Below are 22,716 nucleotides of genomic sequence, written 5' to 3'. Positions count from 1 at the left end.
TTGCACAGGGCGTGATCAGGTGAACACGGTGGGTGAGGCAAAGGTGTCATGTCATTTTTTGTTAAAAATTGCTTAACACTCAGCACTGTGTGAGCAGATGCGTTGTCATGATGGAAGTACCAGTCACCTGTACGCCACAAATCGGGACTTTTTTCCCCAAATTGTGGTGCAGCCTTTTTAAAACTTCCAAATAAAAACGTTGGTTGACAACTTGACCTGAGGCACACATTTTGAGTGCACAATCCCCCTCACACCAGAGTAACAAATGAGCATTGATTTCACAAAAAATAGGTGAAAGAGTGAATAACACTGCAGTTAAACGCTACCTTCCCCGCAACGTCAGCTGGGATAATGGCTAGAAGGATTCCGAAAACATTCACCTAGTGGTGGAAGCACGTACTAAAAGCACCCTGCCCTCTAGAACACGATTCCTGTTTATTTTTGATACCCCTTTGTACGTTCCCTGTATGTTCTATAAGGTGTTCAAATTACGGAGAGGGTGAGATGGGGGTAAGCTGATGTGCAGTTGTGGCAGCACTTCGCCCCACTCGCTCCTAATTGAATTGACCCCATAGCCTACGTTTTTCTTCCTAGGTCCTGTTATTAGAAGAAGAAAAATGTAGCACTCTCAGGGCCTGATTCAGAGGTGGACGCAATGCTGATGCTGTACGCAGTTGGCCGAAGTCTGTGCATGCATCTGACTCATAGAGCTTGTGTATCGCTATTGTTACTGGCTAAGCTGACTCATGTGTATCAGAGGACCCTTTCCGGGGACAGTGGCAGATGGAGAGTTTGCCCCGGGTGGTACAGCTGTCAAATCGTAACGCAGGTGTCCTCATATGTACCTAAATGGTATCGAAATCCTGAACATCAGGATGCTGCTGTTGGTCTTCTGACCGCCAGCATCCCAAGCTCTGGGATCCCGATACCATCTTCACAGGGCGCCACACTGCACTTTCCATAGGGCTGGTGGTGTGTTTCAATGGTGAATCTCAAGATGCTCCAAGACTGAAATGTACCATCTCAAGAAGTTGCAAGTGGTCATCTCAGATAAAACTGGACGTGGCATTAGCAGAAGATGCGGCTGTGGCAAACGCCTCAGAATCAGGCCTGCAATGACTTATGAAGCCAGGTAAAACCCTTCATAAACAGCCATATTTGTCCTGAAGTAGAAGGGGGATGTCACAAAATGGTTTGCACTGCAGGACTGCAAGTTTGCAGCTTTGTTATTGACCCTTACTAGTATTAGCATATGATACACAATTAGATTTTGAAATATAGAATGCAGGAATGTATTTGTCATATGCCGGTAAGCCTTCAAGTATGCATTATGCCAAGATTGAACTTACATTTTTAATTGCTGGCAAAATAGATTTGTGAACATATATGAACAGTCACTATTTTTATTGGGGTTTCCCCCCCCCCCAGAGGTTCTAGATTTATTTTCAGTTGTGTTCAAAGTTAAAAAAAATAAAAAAAAATAAAGAAAGAAAGAAAAAGCTGTCTATGTAATGCCCTAAAGTTCTGTTCTGATATTCTACAACAGCTTTTGTTGCTTGGCAAGCTTTTCTTAGCAGAAATAGATGACCAAGTGACATGTATCCAGCAGTGTCTGTCAGGAAACTAGAATTTTTTGTGACAATGACTAACACGACATGGCGGCCTAAACAGATAGGACAGACATGCTTATTTTAGCCTGATTCATCAGCAACTAAGATGAACCAAAACATGAAGAGAATAGTATTATATTGACAAGCTGCATTAGAAATCAGAAGCTGATTAAGTTATTGAGGATTGTACGGCTGACATCTTTAATGTCTGACTGTATAAATGGGTCCATAATTGCAGCATCATGAGAACTCTATCATTTGAATTAAATGCATGTCAGGGGTACACTGGATGGTCCAATAAAACACGTCTTTATGAAATCAAAATAAAAGGAGAAAGAAATACAGGGTTATTAAACAACGATGGGTCTGATTCAGAGATGTAATGTAGGCTAATGCTGCCATAGCTGCGAATATGTGCCCAGAAAGCAAATGCCTCTGCTGCCTGGATTTGTATTGAGACACCCACCTGCGGCTTTGTGGCTGTGTACAAAGATGCAGCATCCATCGTAGATCAGTCAGTCATCAAACCTTCGAGTAGTCCTGTGGTCACGCAGCATGGCCACAGGTAGTAAGATGCAGGAGCCATTGCTGCTGCCTACGTGATCGCAGTTGCAGGCTAAGATATCCCCAAAAACAGTCATGACACCCCTGCATTTTTGCCACCACTCCCCATTATCTCCCCCAAATGCTTCCTGACTGTCAGTCACTTTACCAATGTGTGCAGTTTGGATCTTAGAACAGTATGCTTCCCAAGGGGAAGAACGTGCAATGCGACTTGGACGCATGTACATAAAACATTGGGCGCTTGCATGTGGCATCAACATTACGTCTAACTCTGTATCAGGCCCTTTGTGCCAATTTTATCTATACCAACCAACTCCTATGATGTATTTGGTAGTTTTTATTTTTGTTTTATTTTGTTTCTGTCATACTTTTATATTTATATCTCTTCAACATACTTTTTGCGCCTCAGTCTTCAGTATAATACAGATGTTTGACATACAATGTGTATAAATCATTCATTCTGGGCCTGATTCAGAGATTTATGTCAATACGACAGCTACGTAAATTGCAGATGTTTGCAGATCTGCGCATGTGCAGATCTGTTTCTGCAATGTCGGCCACAGTGCCCCAAAAGACACAACATGATTAATATACTGCTGGTGATTGGGGGTGCTTCTGCCCTATTTTTGAGGGACATGTTGAAGCCAGTGGCTGTGTTCTTGGACGCAGCTGCACTGGCCCAGCATTGCGACTTTCCCAGACATCCTGAGTAACCTGCGGGTTACTAAGATGTCCGATGTTCACGCAGATGATCCAATACTGTGTCTTTGATTGCATCATAGAAGCCGACAGGTGGTCTCTATTTACACAATAGCGTCCACCTCTGAATCTACGCTCTGACATCACACACCCACTAAGCAGTTCATTTCCATCTTTAGAAGTTCCTATTAGTAATTATTGCTAACAGCCATTTATATCTGCTGTGGATGTTTCATTTACAGGCAAGCATGTTTGCATACTCCAGAATTGTCTGAGTATTTCTCTAACCACATTACAGATGTGTCAGTGTATGTTTGTCTTATTTATATATGTATGTGTTAGTGTGCAGATTTGTTTGTGCTTCTTTTTTCTTTTTTTAATTAGAACTTGTGTAGTATAAAAAATAATGTAACCACTGCAGTAATTATTAAGTAGATTAGATCCACACTGGAGTTCCATGGCTATTAGGTGTCTAAGTGGTATATTCAATTAGGGTCGGATCCATTCCGACATGCATTTGTTGGAATGGATCCGACAACCCCTGTTCAATCTCATCTCAATTCGACTTTTAAAAAGTCGAATTGAGATGAAGGACCCAGAGGAGGAGAGGGGGGGGGGGGGGAGCCGCGGGGACAGCCGCGGGCAGACGGAGGTGAGCAACATTACAGTAGCACTGCAGGAGGTTGTCTCACAGCCGCCAGACCTCACGGCAGTGTCCACCCGGCTCCAGCAAGCGTGACCTCACTTGCTGGAGCTGGGTGGACACTGCTGTGAGCGGCGCGGCTCTGAGACATCCTCCTGCAGCACTGTGCTGTAGCGCTGCTCTCCCCCGTCTCCCTGCGGCTCCCCCCCCCCGTCTCCCCATGGCTGACCCCCCCTCCTCCTCTGGGTCCCACATCTCAGGCCGACATTTTTTTACGTCGGACTGAGATGGTCGGAAACGGGGCCAAATCCTATCAAATTTGGCCCCGTTTCACTCAAAAGTACATGAATCGGCAGCTATCCCGCCGATTCACGTATTATTCGACAAGTCGAATTCCACGGACGGCAGTCTTCGACCCTAATTGAATATACCCCTTAACTCCTTGTCACTTTTAATACACCCTAGATTTCACAGTAGGGGATTATATGATCTTGCACCTGAACTTGTTTGTACATTTTTGTGATTTCTGTTTTTCAGGTTTTTTTGTGACTTTATACAGTAAAATGTGTTTGAGTTTTTTTTGTGAAACTGTTATCAGTACTTGTTTCCATAACAGCAGGAAGTTTTGCTAATAATGCTGCAATATCTGTTCTGATGTGTCATAACAGGCAGCATTGTTACTTCCTTCCCATTGCGTTGTAGAAATGCATATGTTGCTGCCTGTAGAGTGTTACATAAACTACAGTATAATACACTACGGCTCTGGCAGCGTTGCTGGTAATAGACAGTAACTGGAATCTGTGTTTCCCAGCTCCGCCGTTGCAGTCCAAGTTTTAGGGATATTCATGCTTGAGCACAGGTGACTTAATTAGTACCTCAGTCAATTTGATTTAACAATGTGGACTTAAGCATGGATATTCTTAAAACCTGGACTGTAGTGGCAAAGTTTGGGAATCTCTGTCAAACAATGTACAGTATTCAAAAGTAATATGAATCAAGCTGTAAAACATTTTTGCCCCTACATTTCTACAAGCTTTATACAAAACACAGATCCACATTCAGTACCAAATACACATGTATGTAAGGATATTTCTGCATCGCCAGCTTTTGTATGGTGCTCTCACTCTTGTTGCCAACTTTAAGCAAATTTACTGGCTGTCAGTAATAAATAAATATGATAATTAAAAATATGACCTGTTATTGGCAATCTGTATAATAAAACCGACTGCTGATAAATTGTCATCACGTTGACATGTAATGACAGTTGGTGTGACCTCTGCCCACATCCACCAGAGTCAGAGAAGTCACCTCCAGAGGTTTTTATCATAACACACACAGGGGCAGATGTATTAAACCTGGAGAAGTGATAAAGCAGTGATAAGTTGAAGGTGATAACGCATCAGCCAATCATTACAGGTTTGAAAAATGACAGTTAGTAGATGATTGGCTGGTGCGTTATCACCTTCTACTTATCACTGCTTTATCACTTCTCCAGGCTTAATACATCTACCCCACAGTCTCCAAATACTTATTTTACTTCCCATACGTACTCATCACATACCTGTTTAAAGTGGAGTGCTCTACTGCACAGACTCCATGTTGTTCGTCCAGGGTGGCTTCAGTCCCTGTACCAAGATGGCCACCGACCGTAGTACTGCGCATGCGTGGCACCAACTTATCACTATATAAGACCACCACAGGCCTGTGATTTACCTACTGCAAACGCTTTTCCGGCATCATGCATTGCTACTCACATCCTGCATATACTCCCCGATTGGTGAACTGTATGACACCCTGCTCCGCTCAAGCTTTGCTCCATCCTAATAAGTGTGTATAACAGTGAGTATGGCTGTACTTCATCTGTCTTGCAGTAGAACACTCCACTGGTTAAGCAACTGGGCTGTTGGTAGTTTTGAGGCATCCGCTGGTGTGTACAGAAACTTGGCCACATCAGCAAACCTGCAAACGCATATTTACAACAATACTACCTCATAATGAAAACACAGACACTCCTGTAAGTCGCCCAGTAACAATATTACAACATTATCCACAACCTAAAGTATATGACAATATAAGAAAGGAAAAATACACACAGGGATGCCAAGGCCACATATAGAGAAATAAAAGCAAGGCTGTCCCAAAAAGTAAATAAAAAAAAGTAATTCCAGGGATAAAAAATTAATGCCATCATGTTGGAGCATGTGTACATTGGGCCTAAACACGCGCTTATTGTAGAGTCCCTGCAACCATGTCCCTGCTCCGTCATCAACAAATGCAAAATAATTACACTAGCCATCCAGGCACACACGCGTTCACGTTAGGTCCGCCATGCACAGACATGTAGATATATTGGCCATCGTGTGTACTGCAGGGCCGACGCGTTATTACAGTCAACGACGGTATTCACAGACATATCGCTGGTACACATTGTCCGATGGGCCAGCAACATATTGGCCGTTCAGTAGAACGGCCGATATGTTGGCCAGTGTGTACCCAGCATAAATAAAAGAGGGATAGGGGAGCAAGAGAGGTGGCAAACGGGGAATGGTAAGAGAGACAGTAGCGGGTAAGAAAGAATGAGGAAAATAGTAATAGAAAAAGCGGAGGTAAAGATGGGTACAGGTGTCAGAGAGAGAAAGTGAGATGGGGAAGGTGATGCAATCCTTCAAGGGAAATAAAGTTGAGAAGTTGCCCATAGCAACAAATCCGCTTCTAAACTGTCATGCTGATTGGGCAACTTTTCCTCTTTATCTCTTTCAAAGGTTTGTTAGATCACTCTCCCTCTTAGACAGATGAGGGGAGAGATGCAGATGTAGACAGAGAGGAGCAAAAAAAGAGGGGAGAAGAGTGCTGGAGAGAGAAGAGGAAAGAGAGAGAGTGAGAAAAACAAAACAATAGCTAGTCTTAAATGGGCTGGGTATGGCAATCCGATAGTCAGGTCAAAATACTGACAATGGCATCCCAGCATTCGTAAACCCGATGTATTTTGGTACGTACTGTAACCCTTATGCTTATCGTCCCCCTAACCCACCCCTCCCGCAGCCTAACCCTAATCTCCCCTTCCTGCAGCCTAACCCTAACCTACTCCCAACCGTCCAAAACCGTGACTTGTAAGATAATCCCTACTCTGCATTTACTGTAGTTAAAAAAGGAGGCAAGTATGATTTGGGTCAATGCACTCTGTACTGTACCCGCATTAACTAACACTGAGCGCTAAAGTAGTGACCTCAGAACTAGCTGTGATAAGCGGTGAGATCGGGACTCACTGAGTTAATGTTTCATCTCTTGTTTATTAGAAGTGCTTATTTGACATTTTTAAATATGCTAATGATTTTTTATGTATAATCTTCATACGTCATTACGTACATTTTCCTTTTTTTACATGTTTCTCTAACCATATTATATATGATTTTATTTCAGGTCATCCAAATCACACCCAGGACCAGTTGTCCACATAAGTGATAATCCAATGGATGAAGGCAAGGTAGGTGATGTATTGTTTTCCTTTTATTCACTGTCATATCATTGTGACCGGTAAAGATTCCATAGTCCACGTACTTCACAGATGACTTACTTGGTAATATCATTAGCAGTATTTTTATTTCCTTGATAGAAAGGTCAGCATTCAAAGTGAAATAAAACGTTGGGACAAAATTCACAGTGTAACTCATTCAACACTCTTGTGCCCCAAACCATGCCCATGTCTGCAGCAGCCACTCACTAAATAGGCCACACTACTGTCAGACCCCAGGGAAGACAGGGCAGTCCTACAACATTCCGGGGATTCTGAAAGGTATGCGTTTGATGGCTTAAGTGCTCTGACTGTGGGAGGGGGGGAGGCAGGGGACCACACTGATTCCTTTTATTAGGTGGAGGTACTGCTTTAGGGATACATTTACTAAGCAGTGATAAGAGCGGAGAAGTGAGCCTGTGGAGATATTTCCCCATCAACCAATCAGCAGCTCTGTATCATTTTATAGTATGCAAATTATAGATGTTACTTCAGTGCTGATTGGTTGCCATGGGCACTTCTCCACAGGCTCACTTCTCCGCTCTTATCACTGCTTAGTAAATGTACCCCTTAATGGTAATAATTAAAATACTAAGTTATAAGCTGTGAGCCCTATATTTTATAATTTTATTTGTTACTTTGAAATGGGGTGTGGTATATTATGTTAACATTGTGAATGTCGACACTTGACGTCGATTTTGTGCATGTTGACAGTCAACATGTTTCTCTACCTTTTAAGCCCTAAGCGCAGCCTAACCCTATAATGACAGCATAATGACCACGTTAACTGCTGACATTCAGATCATGTTGACATTTTTAATGTCAACGTGATGACTACATACCTTAAATGTTGTGATACATTATTCTGTTTGCTACTGTGTTTAAAAGTGCAGAGGATTTTTTGTTTCTTTTTCCATTTAATATTCTATAGATCATAGCATCAACGTATCGGATGGAATGTGTACAGGGCATGAGCACAAAATTCTAATGAGTCATAAAAGAGCTAACATGTATATAGTAGCATTCTTGCAATAGCCTCTTACGGTCGTTAAGTCGACTCTCATTAGGTCGACAATACCATTAGATCTACATGCATTAGGTCGACAGGTCAAAAAGTCGACATGAGTTTTCACAATTTAAATTTGTTTAAATTTTTTTACTTTTTTGGGATTTTTTTTTTATACTTTACGATCCACATGGACTACAATTGGGAACGGTAATCTTTCCCAAAGTTCGCTCGCCATGCGAGGGGACACGGTGCACTAATTTGGGTTCCCCGTCACTTTACGGCGAAAACAACACCAAAACAGTCCAAACCCTCATGTCGACCTTCTGACCTGTCGACCTAGTACATGTCGACCTAATGTCAATGTCGACCTTCAGTTGTCGACCTAATGAGTGCCGACCTAAGTTGGGTCGACCCAACGACCCATATCCCCTGTTCCATGCCTTCCTTGTACTTGAAACAAACAACAACAGTTTAAAGTGACTAAAAAAATGAAAAGTTTAATGTGATTTGATTCTAAATGTCACACACAGTGGTGCAAGTGTGTGTGTACGGGTGGGTACGGCGTACCTGTAAGAATTTAGCCGTGGGTACGCCGTACCCACACCGACGGGCCGCCGCTCCTCTTCCCTCCCTCCCTCTTCTGCTCCCCGCCGCACCGCCGCTGATGTGAGGGAAGGAGAGCGCAGCCTGCGCCTCTCCTTCCCCTCAGTCTCCAGCGGGTGTCTCAGTTTAATTCAGCGCCGGTCCGTGAGCCAATCAGAGCTCGCGGTGTGAGCTCTGATTGGCTCACGGATCGGCGCTGAATTAAACTGAGACACCCGCCGGAGACTGAGGGGAAGGAGAGGCGCAGGCTGCGCTCTCCTCCCCTCACACAGACAGGACGGCAGCGGTGAGCAAGGGGGGGCATGTATTTGTATACCTGGCACTGGGGGATATCTGGCACTGGGGGGGGGGGGCATGTATACCTGGCACTGTGGGATATCTGGCACTTGGGGGGCATGTATACCTGGCACTGTGGGATATCTGGCACTGGGGGGGCATGTATACCTGGCACTGTGGGATATCTGGCACTTGGGGGGCATGTATACCTGGCAGTGGGGAATATCTGGCACTGGGGGGGGGGCTTGTATACCTGGCACTGGGGGATATCTGGCACTGGGGGGGGGGGCATGTATACCTGGCACTGGGGGATATCTGGCACTGGGGGGGGGGGGCATGTATACCTGGCACTGGGAGCGTATCTGGCACTGGGGGGACTTGTGTACCTGGCATTGGGGGATATCTGGCACTGGGGGGGGGGGGGCGGGGCATGTATACCTGGTACTGGGGGGGGGGCATGTATACCTGGCACTGGGGGATATCTGGCACTGGTTGGGCATGTATACCTGGCACTGGGAGCATATCTGGTACTGGGGGACTTGTGTACCTGGCACTGGGGGGGCATGTATACCTGGCACTGGGGGGACTTGTGGCACTGGGGGATATCTGGCACTGGGGGCATATCTGGCACTGGAAGGACATGTGTATCTGGCACTGGGGGCATATCTGGCACTGGAAGGACATGTGTATCTGGCACTGGGGGCATATCTGGCACTGGGGGGGCATGTGTATCTGGCACTGGGGGACATGTGTATCTTGCACTGGGGCATATCTGACACTAAGGGCATATCTGGCAATGGGGGCATACTTGTGTATCTAGCACTGGGGGCATTTCTGTATCTGGCACTGGGGGCATATCTGGCCCTGGGGGCATACTTGTGTATCTGGCACTGGGGGCATATCTGTATCTGGCACTGGGGGCATATCTGGCACTGTGGGGGCATTTCTGTATCTGGCACTGGGGGGCAATGTATATCTGACACAGTGGGGGCATTTGTGTATCTGACACTGTGAGGCAATGTATATCTGGCACTGTGGGGCAATGTGTATCTGGCACTGTGAGGCAATGTATATCTGGCACTCTGGGGGCATTTGTGTATCTGGCACTGTGGGGCAATGTGTATCTGGCACTGTGAGGCAATGTGTATCTGGCACTCTGGAGGCATTTGTGTATCTGGCACTGTGGGGCAATGTATATCTGGCACTGTGGGGCAATGTGTATCTGGCACTATTGGGGTCATACGTGTATCTGCCCCTCCCCCCATATGTGTGTATTACACCCCCATTTTCATTGACCATGCCCTATGTGGCATTTGGCCACACCCATTTTTTTTGCGCACACCCCTTCTGCGCGCGCATACAGTACCTATAGGACATTTTTTCTACTTGCACCACTGGTCACACACTATGGACCTCATTCAGTAAGGATGGCAAATTCTGCTTTTTAGCAGAATCTGCAATCCTTCGACCGCATGCTGGGCTGCCCATCGCAGGGCAAGGCCACCCAGCATGCTACCCCCCACCCCCCGGCGCAGGAATGATGGAAGCCTCCTGCCGGTGATCCAACCTGAATTAGACCCTATATGATCATGCCACGCTCACTGGTACCTCTCTCCTTAATAAAAGGCACCTGACATACCAAGTTATACATTTTAAAGATTTTGGGTCTGTTTCAGAGTTATCCGCATCAGCGGCCCACAGCGCAGTTTCCCAGCATCAGCAAGCTGCACATGCGTAGTGGCCACAGTGCGCCTGCATAACCTTACGCATTGCGGCCGCATCCCGGAAGGATGCGGACGCAATGTGACTGACAATGGTGGGCATTCGCGTGGCGGTGACACAGTGTTGGAGGGGCGTGGTGGGCCGAACAGAGCAGGCTGGGGGCGTTTTCAGGGCGGCTGCGTGACGTCACATGCGGATGCATCGGGAGGCGGCCCGTCACACATGCTGGGCAGCCTTGCCCTGTGCTGGGCGGCCCCCCAGCATGTGAGGAGATGGACGCAGCTCTACAGTAGCTGTGTATGCGTCCATCTCTGAATAAGGTCCTTTGTGTGAAAAAGATTCTTATTGTTATTGCATGTCACCTAACAGGACTTTAGTTGTATGCTTACTAAATAGATATTTTTTTTTACATTTTTTTTATCTGTTTATTGGGGTATGAGTCATTAGGTCAACCACACTTAGGTCGACCACTATTTGTCGACATGCTCATTATGTCGACATGAAAAAAGGTCGACATGAGTTTTTTAACTTTTTTTGGTGACGTTTTCTTCGTAAAGTGACGGGGAACTTCAATTAGTATACCGTGTCCCATCAATTGGCTCGCTTTGCTCGCCATGCTTTGGGCAAGATGCCTCACTCCGCTACCGCTGCACTCGGCACAGGTTACTTACTATTCCCAATCGTAGTCCACGAGGATCGTAAAGTATGAAAAAGTTGAAAAAATGAAACATTTTTTTTTTTAAAAGGTACCTTTTTCCATGTCGACCTAGTGACCATGTCAACCAGTAGTGGCCGACCTAAGTGTGGTCGACATAATGACCGTACCCCATTTATTGTACAGCAAAGAAATGATAGAATGACATAATGAAGTAGGAATACAAAGCAGTAAGCAGTGAAATTGTCATTCGTTATCAATGTTTGCACTAAGATTTTTAGAACATAATAGTGCAAAAACTTGAACTGCGTGTAAATACATCACAAAAATAGTATACACTCAAAATTAGATAGCTCTTGTACTCCAAGCATTGGAATAGTAGACCATGATGAGGCAGTAGATTCCAGAAGATCCGGGTACAGGAAACAAATTCTAAATTAATGGGAGCGATTACAGGAGAAATCTTCAGATAGGATGTTTGGAGTGTGTGTGGTAAGCGAATGATTATCTAGAGATGATCTGAAGATAGCTTTGGTTCCCACAGGCAAACTCTGAAAATGTACAGTTGTCGGAGTTTGCTGAATACTAGGTGACCCTATCAGGCCCTTAATATTGAATGGGCCCGTAACTTAAAACATGCAACAACAAGAGTTTCCACATGTGTACTATGGGCCCCATTATAGATGACGAATAGGCCCCTTAGAGAGATAACTAACATACTAAAACAGCTAGACAGGCGCTGCCATTTACACTCTTTGGGTGTCTTTGAATTAAAGTCCAGAAAACATAGCCCTTACGCCCTGAAGCAGTCCAGTAGTAAGTGAACTGTGTCTGCTCCTTGCTTACCGCTGAAGTGCCATCACATCTATCATCTAATATGTTAATTCATACGTTTGGTAAGTGAAAATCATCCATATTCCTCAGTGCTGACGTCAGTTATGAATAACAATACAACACTACATTCTCTCCACTAAATAGAAATTAAAGCCTTTCACAGTGTAATTTGAACATCTGCTGTTCACTGATATGATTGTGCACATTTTGACCGTTCACTCAGAAGCAGCTGACGGGAAAAAAGCATTTTCTGCCGCCTATCTCATAGGGAACATTGTATTGTAATAGGCCATAAAAAACTCTTCTCTGCTGGGTCGTATGCATGTATCCCTTTTCTATGTAGTGGAATTATCCTGTTATAAATGTACTGAGCAGATTGTACAGTATGTCTTTGTATTTCAAGTTGTAAAATCAGTATTTAGTAGTATTTGTTTTATGTGAAGAGCTATTTCAGAAGTAGCAAAATGTTTCTGCTCAGTTAGGAGAGAGCACTTCTGAGCAATTAGAGTTTTCAGGGGCCACCTGTGTTCTTACGTTATATTGGCAGAGGATGTGGTAAATGCTCCTTTAGTTTTAAATGATCTGTGGCACTGTGCCCCAAATAGCAGCACAGAGGACTTTCCTACATGGGTCAAATATAGTGTGCGTCAAGTAGATGTTACTGTGGTCAGATGTACATTGGGATTGCCATGCAGTGGGTGTAGGACCCAGGTGACGGATGGGAGGCATTTGATATACCGTCTGTCGGGATCTCGGCGCTCACCATACCGACGCAGGAATCCCGACAGCTGGCATACCGATAACTATTCTCCCTATTGGGGTGTCCACGACACCCCTTGAGGAAGAATAAATAGCGTGTAGTTCACCCCGCTGCCTGCATTCCGGCAGTCGGGATCCCGGCGCCAGTATGCTGGGCGCTGGGATCCCAAGCGCCGGCATAACATACTATACCCGGTGTGGAAGATGGAGGATATGGTGTCAGCTTTGCTTTCCTTGATCATTGAGCTCATGCTTGCGTCATGCATTCTTAGGAAAGCAAAGCTGACACCACTTCCTCCATTTTCCCCACCACAGGAGAACTATGTCGGCCCCCCAATAATCTTAGGTCTCTATTCCGATGTATGACCAGATTTTAAAGTGTGCTGGTGTTAGTTTTGTTTTGTTTTTCACATAGAAAAAAAATAATCACATTGTGGTGCAACAGGCTTCTATAAATATGTTATTCATTCCAAAAACCTCCTGTAAATCTTATTTATTTGTGTTCATCCTTCCACATTATAAGTTTGGTCAAGTTGCTGGGATCGACTAGAATATCAGATGCATTGCCTGTTGTCATTTGGGAAGTAGGCAAGAACGGCATACTGTAAAACTGTGGGGCAGATTTATTAAGCTCGGTGAAGTGATAAAGTGGAAGGTGATAAAGGACCAGCCAGTCAGATCCTAACTGTCATGTCACAGGCTGGTCATTTATCACCTTCCACTTTATCACTTCACCAGACTTAATAAAGCTGCCCCTCTGTACTTTATGAGCGGGTTACATACGTCTTGTCGACATTCACAATGCAGACAATTAATTATTAGGTGGATCCCTCAGTGCTGGAATTGGGTGATCATTGTGACATGTGTGAAATGCTACTTAAAGCATTTTACAGGCACCAACAATTGAATTGCACATTATGGTTCTTTAACATCATGTAGTGCTGGATTCACACTTGTCGATCTTCCGGTGTTAGCAAAGCGGGGTCCACATACGTCTGCAGGGAGTATTCATCACTCTTATATGGTACGCATTCTGTACTGTTAGGGTTGCCACCTCATGCATCATCAATTCCTGGAGATCCACCCCCCACCCCCACCCCCAGTGCCACCAAGCAATGTTCATGTAAATAAAGTGATGTACCATATTTATAAAATATTTTACATACAAACATTGTAAATGCAACAGTATATATATATATATATATATATATATATATATATATATATTTCTCTGACGTCCTAGTGGATGCTGGGAACTCCGTAAGGACCATGGGGAATAGACGGGCTCCGCAGGAGACTGGGCACTCTAAAAGAAAGATTAGGTACTATCTGGTGTGCACTGGCTCCTCCCTCTATGCCCCTCCTCCAGACCTCAGTTAGATTTCTGTGCCCGGCCGAGCTGGATGCACACTAGGGGCTCTCCTGAGCTCCTAGAAAGAAAGTATATTTTAGGTTTTTTATTTTACAGTGAGACCTGCTGGCAACAGGCTCACTGCAACGAGGGACTAAGGGGAGAAGAAGCGAACCTACCTGCTTGCAGCTAGCTTGGGCTTCTTAGGCTACTGGACACCATTAGCTCCAGAGGGATCGACCGCAGGACCCGTCCTTGGTGTTCGTTCCCGGAGCCGCGCCGCCGTCCCCCTTACAGAGCCAGAAGCTAGAAGAGGTCCGGAAAAATCGGCGGCAGAAGACTTCAGTCTTCACCAAGGTAGCGCAGGCACTGCAGCTGTGCGCCATTGCTCCTCTTGTACACCTCACACTCCGGTCACTGATGGGTGCAGGGCGCTGGGGGGGGGCACCCTGAGCAGCAATAATTAGACCTTGGCTGGCAAAATAATCACAATATATTGCCCCAGAGGCTATATATGTGATAAATACCCCTGCCAGATTCCATAAAAAAGCGGGAGAAAAGTCCGCCGAAAAAGGGGCGTAGCTATCTCCCTCAGCACACTGGCGCCATTTCTCCCTCACAGCTCCGCTGGAAGGAAGCTCCCTGGCTCTCCCCTGCAGTCTGCACTACAGAAGGGTAAAAAAGAGAGGGGGGGCACTAAATTTAGGCGCAGTATATAATTTATAGCAGCTATAAGGGGATATAATTCAGTTAGTCCCTGTATTATATAGCGCTCTGGTGTGTGCTGGCATACTCTCTCTCTGTCTCCCCAAAGGGCTTTTTGTGAGGTCCTGACCTCTGTCAGAGCATTCCCTGTGTGTGTGCGGTGTGTCGGTACGGCTGTGTCGACATGTTTGATGAGGAGGCTTATGTGGAGGCAGAGCAGATGCCTATAAATGTGATGTCACCCCCTGCGGGGCAGACACCTGAGTGGATGGACTTATGGAAGGAATTACGTGCAAGTGTCGACTCCTTACATAAAAAATTTGACGACATGCCAAATGCGGGACAGCCGGCTTCTCAGCTCGTGCCTGCCCAGACGACTCAAAGGCCATCAGGGGCTCTAAAGCGCCCGCTACCTCAGATGGCAGACACAGATGTCGACACGGATACTGATACCAGTGTCGACGGCGAAGAGTCTAATTTAATGTCCACTAGGGCCATTCGTTGCATGATTGTGGCAATGAAAGAGGTATTACACATTTCTGATATAAACCCAGGTACCTCAAAAAAGGGTATTATGACATGTTTGGGGAGAAAAAACTACCAATAGTTTTTCCCCCATCTGAAGAATTAAATGAAGTGTGTGAAGAAGCGTGGGCTTCCCCCGATAAAAAAAAATGGTAATTTCTAAAAAGTTACTAATGGCGTTCCCTTTCTCGCCAGAGGATAGGTTATGTTGGGAAACACCCCCTAGGGTGGATAAAGCGCTCACACGCTTGTCAAAAAAGGTGGCACTACCGTCTCCGGATACGGCCGCCCTAAAGTAGCCTGCTGATAGAAAGCAGGAGGCGATCCTGAAGTCTGTATATACACACTCAGGCATTATACTGAGACCAGCGATTGCTTCAGCATGGATGTGCAGTGCTGCAGCTGCGTGGTCAGATTCACTGTCGGAAAATATTGACACCCTAGACAGGGACACTATTCTGCTAACCGTAGAGCATATAAAAGACTCAGTCTTATACATGAGAGATGCACAGAGGGAGATCTGCCGACTGGCATCTAAAATAAGTGCTCTGTCCATCTCTGCTAGGAGAGGCTTATGGACTCGGCAGTGGACAGGGGATGCAGATTCGAAAAGGCACATGGAAGTTTTGCCTTATAAGGGTGAGGAGTTATTCGGGGATGGTCTCTCAGACCTAGTTTCCACAGCAACAGCTGGGAAGTCAGCATTTTTGCCCCATGTCCCCTCACAGCCTAAGAAAGCGCCGTATTATCAGGTACAGTCCTTTCGACCCCAGAAAAACAGGCGGGGAAAAGGCGGGTCCTTTCTGTCCAGAGGCAGAGGTAGGGGAAAAAAGCTGCAACAAACAGCAGGTTCCCAGGAACAAAAGTCCTCCCCCGCTTCTTCCAAGTCCGCCGCATGACGGTGGGGCTCCACAGGCGGAGCCAGGTACGGTAGGGGGCCGCCTCAAAAATTTCAGCGATCAGTGGGCTCGCTCACAGGTGGATCCCTGGATCCTTCAAGTAGTATCTCAGGGGTACAAGCTGGAATTCGAGGCGCCTCCCTCCCGCCGTTTCCTCAAATCTGCCTTGCCGACAACTCCCTCGGGCAGGGAGGCTGTGCTAGAGGCAATTCACAAGCTGTATTCCCAGCAGGTGATAGTCAAGGTGCCCCTACTTCAACAAGGACGGGGTTACTATTCCACACTGTTTGTGGTACCGAAACCGGACGGTTCGGTGAGACCCATTTTAAATTTGAAATCCTTGAACACATACATAAAAAAATTCAAGTTCAAGCTGGAATCGCTCAGGGCGGTTATTGCAAGCCTGGACGAGGGGGATTACATGGTATCCCTGGACATCAAGGATGCTTACCTGTATGTCCCCATTTACCATCCTCACCAGGAGTACCTCAGATTTGTGGTACAGGATTGCCATTACCAATTCCAGACACTGCCGTTTGGACTGTCCACGGCACCGAGGGTGTTTACCAAGGTAATGGCAGAAATGATGATACTCCTTCGAAAAATGGGAGTTTTAATTATCCCGTACTTGGACGATCTCCTTATAAAGGCGAGGTCCAAGGAGCAGTTGTTGGTGGGAGTAGCACTATCTCGGGAGGTGCTACAACAGCACGGATGGATTCTAAACATTCCAAAGTCACAGCTGGTTCCTTCCACACGCCTACTGTTCCTGGGGATGGTTCTGGACACAGAACAGAAAAAAGTGTTTCTCCCGCAGGAGAAAGCCAAGGAGCTGTCATCTCTAGTCAGAGACCTCCTGAAACCAAAACAGGTATCGGTGCATCACTGCACACGAGTCCTCGGAAAAATGGTAGCTTCATACGAAGCAATTCCATTCGGCAGGTTCCATGCAAGAACCTTTCAGTGGGACCTCTTGGACAAGTGGTCGGGATCGCATCTTCAGATGCATCGGCTGATAACCCTGTCTCCAAGGACCAGGGTGTCTCTGCTGTGGTGGCTGCAGAGTGCTCATCTTCTAGAGGGCCGCAGATTCGGCATACAGGACTGGGTCCTGGTGACCACGGATGCCAGCCTTCGAGGCTGGGGGGCAGTTACACAGGGAAGAAATTTCCAAGGACTTTGGTCAAGTCAGGAGTCGTCCCTACACATAAATATTCTGGAACTGAGGGCCATTTACAATGCCCTAAGTCAGGCAAGGCCCCTGCTTCAAAACCAGCCGGTACTGATCCAATCAGACAACATCATGGCAGTCGCCCATGTAAACCGACAGGGCGGCACAAGAAGCAGGATGGCGATGGCAGAAGCCACAAGGATTCTCCGATGGGCGGAAAATCACGTCTTAGCACTGTCAGCAGTGTTCATTCCGGGAGTGGACAACTGGGAAGCAGACTTCTTCAGCAGACACGACCTACACCCGGGAGAGTGGGGACTTCATCCAGAAGTCTTCCAACTGTTGGTAAACCGTTGGGAAAGGCCACAGGTGGACATGATGGCGTCCCGCCTCAACAAAAAGCGAAAGAGATAATGCGCCTGGTCAAGGGACCCTCAGGCGATAGCTGTGGACGCTCTAGTGACACCATGGGTGTACCAGTCGGTTTATGTGTTCCCTCCTCTGCCTCTCATACCAAAGGTACTGAAAATAATAAGAAGGCGAGGAGTAAGAACGATACTCGTGGTTCCGGATTGGCCAAGAAGAGCTTGGTACCCAGAACTTCAAGAAATGATATCAAAGGACCCATGGCCTCTACCGCTCAGACAGGATCTGCTACAGCAGGGGCCCTGTCTGTTCCAAGACTTACCGCGGCTGCGTTTGACGGCATGGCGGTTGAATTCCGGATCCTAAAGGAAAAGGGCATTCCGGAGGAAGTCATTCCTACGCTGATAAAAGCTAGGAAAGAAGTAACCGCAAACCATTATCACCGTATTTGGCGAAAATATGTTGCGTGGTGTGAGGCCAGGAAGGCCCCTACTGAGGAATTTCAGCTGGGTCGTTTTCTGCACTTCCTACAGTCGGGAGTGACTATGGGCCTAAAATTGGGTTCCATTAAGGTCCAGATTTCGGCTCTGTCGATTTTTTTCCAGAAAGAACTGGCTTCACTGCCTGAAGTTCAGACATTTGTAAAGGGTGTGCTACATATTCAGCCCCCTTTTGTGCCTCCTGTGGCACCTTGGGATCTCAACGTGGTGTTGAGTTTTCCTGAAATCACATTGGTTTGAGCCACTTAAAACTGTGGATCTGAAATATCTCATGTGGAAAGTGGTCATGTTATTGGCCTTGGCTTCGGCCAGGCGTGTGTCAGAATTGGCGGCTTTGTCATGTAAAAGCCCTTATCTGATTTTCCATATGGATAGGGCAGAATTGAGGACTCGTCCCCAGTTTCACCCTAAGGTGGTATCAGCTTTTCACTTGAACCAACCTATTGTAGTGTCTGCGGCTACTAGGGACTTGGAAGATTCCAAGTTACTGGACGTAGTCAGGGCCTTGAAAATTTATGTTTCCAGGACGGCTGGAGTCAGGAAAACTGACTCGCTTTTTATCCTGTATGCACCCAACAAACTGGGTGCTCCTGCTTCTATGCAGACTATTGCTCGCTGGATTTGTAGCACAATTCAGCTTGCGCATTCTGCGGCTGGATTGCCGCATCCTAAATCAGTAAAAGCCCATTCCACAAGGAAAGTGGGCTCATCTTGGGCGGCTGCCCGAGGGGTCTCTGCTTTACAACTTTGCCGAGCTGCAACTTGGTCAGGGGCAAACACGTTTGCTAAATTCTACAAATTTGATACCCTGGCTGAGGAGGACCCTGAGTTCTCTCATTCGGTGCTGCAAAGTCATCCGCACTCTCCCGCCCGTTTGGGAGCTTTGGTATAATCCCCATGGTCCTTACGGAGTTCCCAGCATCCACTAGGACGTCAGAGAAAATAAGATTTTACTCACCGGTAAATCTATTTCTCGTAGTCCGTAGTGGATGCTGGGCGCCCATCCCAAGTGCGGATTGTCTGCAATACTTGTATATAGTTATTGCCTAACTAAAGGGTTATTGTTGAGCCATCTGTTGAGATGCTCAGTTATACTTCATACTGTTAACTGGGTATAGTATCACGAGTTATACGGTGTGATTGGTGTGGCTGGTATGAGTCTTACCCGGGATTCAAAATCCTTCCTTATTGTGTCAGCTCTTCCGGGCACAGTATCCTAACTGAGGTCTGGAGGAGGGGCATAGAGGGAGGAGCCAGTGCACACCAGATAGTACCTAATCTTTCTTTTAGAGTGCCCAGTCTCCTGCGGAGCCCGTCTATTCCCCATGGTCCTTACGGAGTTCCCAGCATCCACTACGGACTACGAGAAATAGAATTACCGGTGAGTAAAATCTTATTATATGAATATAATAGTCGCCAATTGGCTAAATTACATGCATTTGGTGCCTTAAAACTATATTGTGTGAAAGAGGGAAGAACCGTGGAAGTGTTGGCCACGACCTAATCAATATCAAGCTTCAACAGGTTCAACAAGCAAATGCACTACTAAAAGGTGTCTGTTAGTGATTAAAAAATATACATATATCTATATATAACTTCAGCCTCTATTTGTTTCATACAAGCTCATTATATTATAAATACAGTATATGTGTGACATGCCTGTCAGCTCTCGTTGCTCTTCTCACATGAGCCGGGCCGGCATTACTTCACCACAGCAGCCTGGGGAAATGCTGAGGAAGAGCTGCCGATGGCAGCGTCACAGCAGCTTCGGCTCAGTCTGGCCTGAACACAGTCTTGCGAGATATGATGTCATCATCTCGCGAGACAGTCACTGTAGTTCACCGAGTTCCTCGGCTGCCAAGGAGCACTGCTGGTGCTCCCAGGGTCCCCTTATTCCTGGAGAATCCAGGAATCCTGGTGAAGGGAAAAGCCTCCTGGAGGGCTGTCACCAAATCCTGGAGAATCCAGGAAATCAGGGAGAGGTGGCAACCCTATGTACTGTATGTAAGCTTTCTAGCACTTAATAGTGATATATTTATCATTGACAAAGTGTCTTTAAAAGCACCAGAAGTTTTGACATTTTATCTGAAACATATTTTGCCTGTCCATAGCAGCTCCTGCTAATCATACCCTTATATAGAATGTTAGTAAGCATGACGTGCTAGCCTTGCAAAAGATACTGGGGTAATGTGGTACAAAATTATACATGATTCATTTTACTTTATAGCTGATATCTATATTTATATTGATATTTATAGCTGATATCAGGTGCTTGGCCAGACAGTGCACCTCCTCTCTGACGCATCCCTCTGCTCCAAATAGCTTATGGATGTGGGAAATTAGTGACTAAGGGGTCCCTACACACACAAGTACTGCAAGCAGCAAGTCTTTACAAGGATTAACAAAGATTAGTTGCATTTGAATACAGGCTCCTTCACATGGGAGGATCTCCTGGGCACAGTAGATCCACAGCTACTCACATCTCATCTTGGCACTTTCTGTATGCTCTTTTCCTTTCTGTTTCAACTTTATTGACAAGCGGACCTCCTTTTCTATAAGTGCAGCACCACTGCTTGCACTGGTAACACATGTCTCACAAGTCATCCTTCTTCCATGCAGCTCTTGCGGTCAAAATATAACAGGCTCTGATTTGCTGGTCCTGGCGCGATTCTGACAATTTCCTCTCTCTCTCTGGACTGTATAGTGGCTCCTTCCCCTATCTGTTATCTATGTGGACTCTTTGCAGCAATCCCCCTTTACTATGGCTGCCGGGGGCTTATGTCGCGGCAATAACTACTAGTTGGCAAAAATGGCACTTGCCAGGAGCACCAGCCACGGGAAAGAGGGGGGGGGGGGGGAGATGGGTTTGGGGCGGAGCAGCCCCCTTCGATCGCCCCCCTTCGTTCAGCCCCCTGGACGATTAATGATTTGATCATTCTGGCGTATTATATTATTATTATTATTGTTATTATTATGATATTATTGATGCCTATTAGTGAATACGCATGCTGCAAGCAAAAGAAATAGGTGAAATCATTGGTGTAACTGTATATGTGAATGCCTGAGGTAAACCAGGTACATATGCCAGTGGTGCCAACTGGTACATATCTTGCACTGCGTATACCTAGGAGTATGGGCATAAATACAGTATTTTGACATGCTTTTGTTGATCGTTAATTCCACACTAACTACATCTGGCCGTGTATCTCTAAGATATAGGAAGGGTAGGCTTTTGTCTCCGATTTTTATATATATTATTTATAGAAACATGACCAATATAGTATGCACTGTTGTTAGTTCAATGTCTAATGTTTAGTGTTTTGTCTTTCAGCTCCTAATTGGTTATGAGAGCGGTACTGTAGTGTTATGGGACCTCAAGTCAAAGAGAGCAGACTACAGATACACCTATGACGAGGTATGTCACTTGGTATAACTCTTATTTATGATATCATTGTGGGAGTACTGTGTTTGAATTCTAATCAAGATGATTATGTTTACTAGTATTGTCATCACTCTAAAATATCTTATTGTTTTCTTTTTTTTTTCTTCCTTATGTGAAAGTACTTATTTCTTTGGTTCCGTATCTTAATAATTTACATACTAAGATACCACGTCATAATAAAATATGTTGTGGTGCGTTATCTGTAGACAGAACTTTGTCAATGTAAGTGAAGACTTTACGTAAAGGTTCATCATGGCACAAGGTTTTCGGCCTCTTCTGGTCAAGGTCAGTAGCTCATATCTGTGCCAGTCTTGTCCAGTAGCAACGTGTAAAAACCCAGACAAAGTCATACGCTCACAATCTAGAGAGAAATGTTCTCCCATGGCTCCTCTTCTCATTTGCTTCTTGCAGTTAAACCTTTCTCTGACGTCCTAAGTGGATGCTGGGACTCCGTAAGGACCATGGGGAATAGCGGCTCCGCAGGAGACTGGGCACAACTATAAAGAAAGCTTTAGGTCTAACTGGTGTGCACTGGCTCCTCCCACTATGACCCTCCTCCAGACTTCAGTTAGAATCTTGTGCCCGGCTGAGCTGGATGCACACTAGGGGCTCTCCTGAGCTCCTAGAAAGAAAGTATATCCTGAAATCTATATATACACACACAGGTGTTATACTGAGACCGGCTATTGCTTCAGTCTGGATGTGCAGTGCTGCTGCTGCATGGTCAGATTCCCTGTCAGAAAATATAGATACCCTAGACAGGGACACTATATTGATAACCGTAGAGCATATAAAAGACGCACTTTTATACATGAGGGATGCACAGAGGGATATTTGCCGGCTGGCATCCAAAATTAGTGCAATGTCCATTT

General features: G+C 45.8%; 1 protein-coding gene across 2 annotated transcripts in view; it reads left to right on the top strand.

The window, feature by feature from the left end:
* STXBP5 (syntaxin binding protein 5) overlaps nucleotides 1-22,716 on the top strand; it is a 698,920-nt gene that overhangs the window by 369,671 nt on the left and 306,533 nt on the right. For both annotated transcript variants that reach the window (XM_063917879.1, XM_063917878.1), the window contains exons 6-7: nucleotides 6,937-7,000; nucleotides 21,734-21,817. In XM_063917879.1, the coding sequence (XP_063773949.1) occupies nucleotides 6,937-7,000; nucleotides 21,734-21,817 (148 nt within the window). The remainder of the gene's footprint in view (nucleotides 1-6,936; nucleotides 7,001-21,733; nucleotides 21,818-22,716) is intronic.

The sequence above is a fragment of the Pseudophryne corroboree genome, chromosome 4 (assembly GCF_028390025.1).
Source record: "Pseudophryne corroboree isolate aPseCor3 chromosome 4, aPseCor3.hap2, whole genome shotgun sequence".
Taxonomy (NCBI): Eukaryota; Metazoa; Chordata; class Amphibia; order Anura; family Myobatrachidae; genus Pseudophryne; species Pseudophryne corroboree.
Note: the sequence above shows the minus strand (reverse complement) of the source record. Positions and strands in the feature narration are given on the sequence as shown.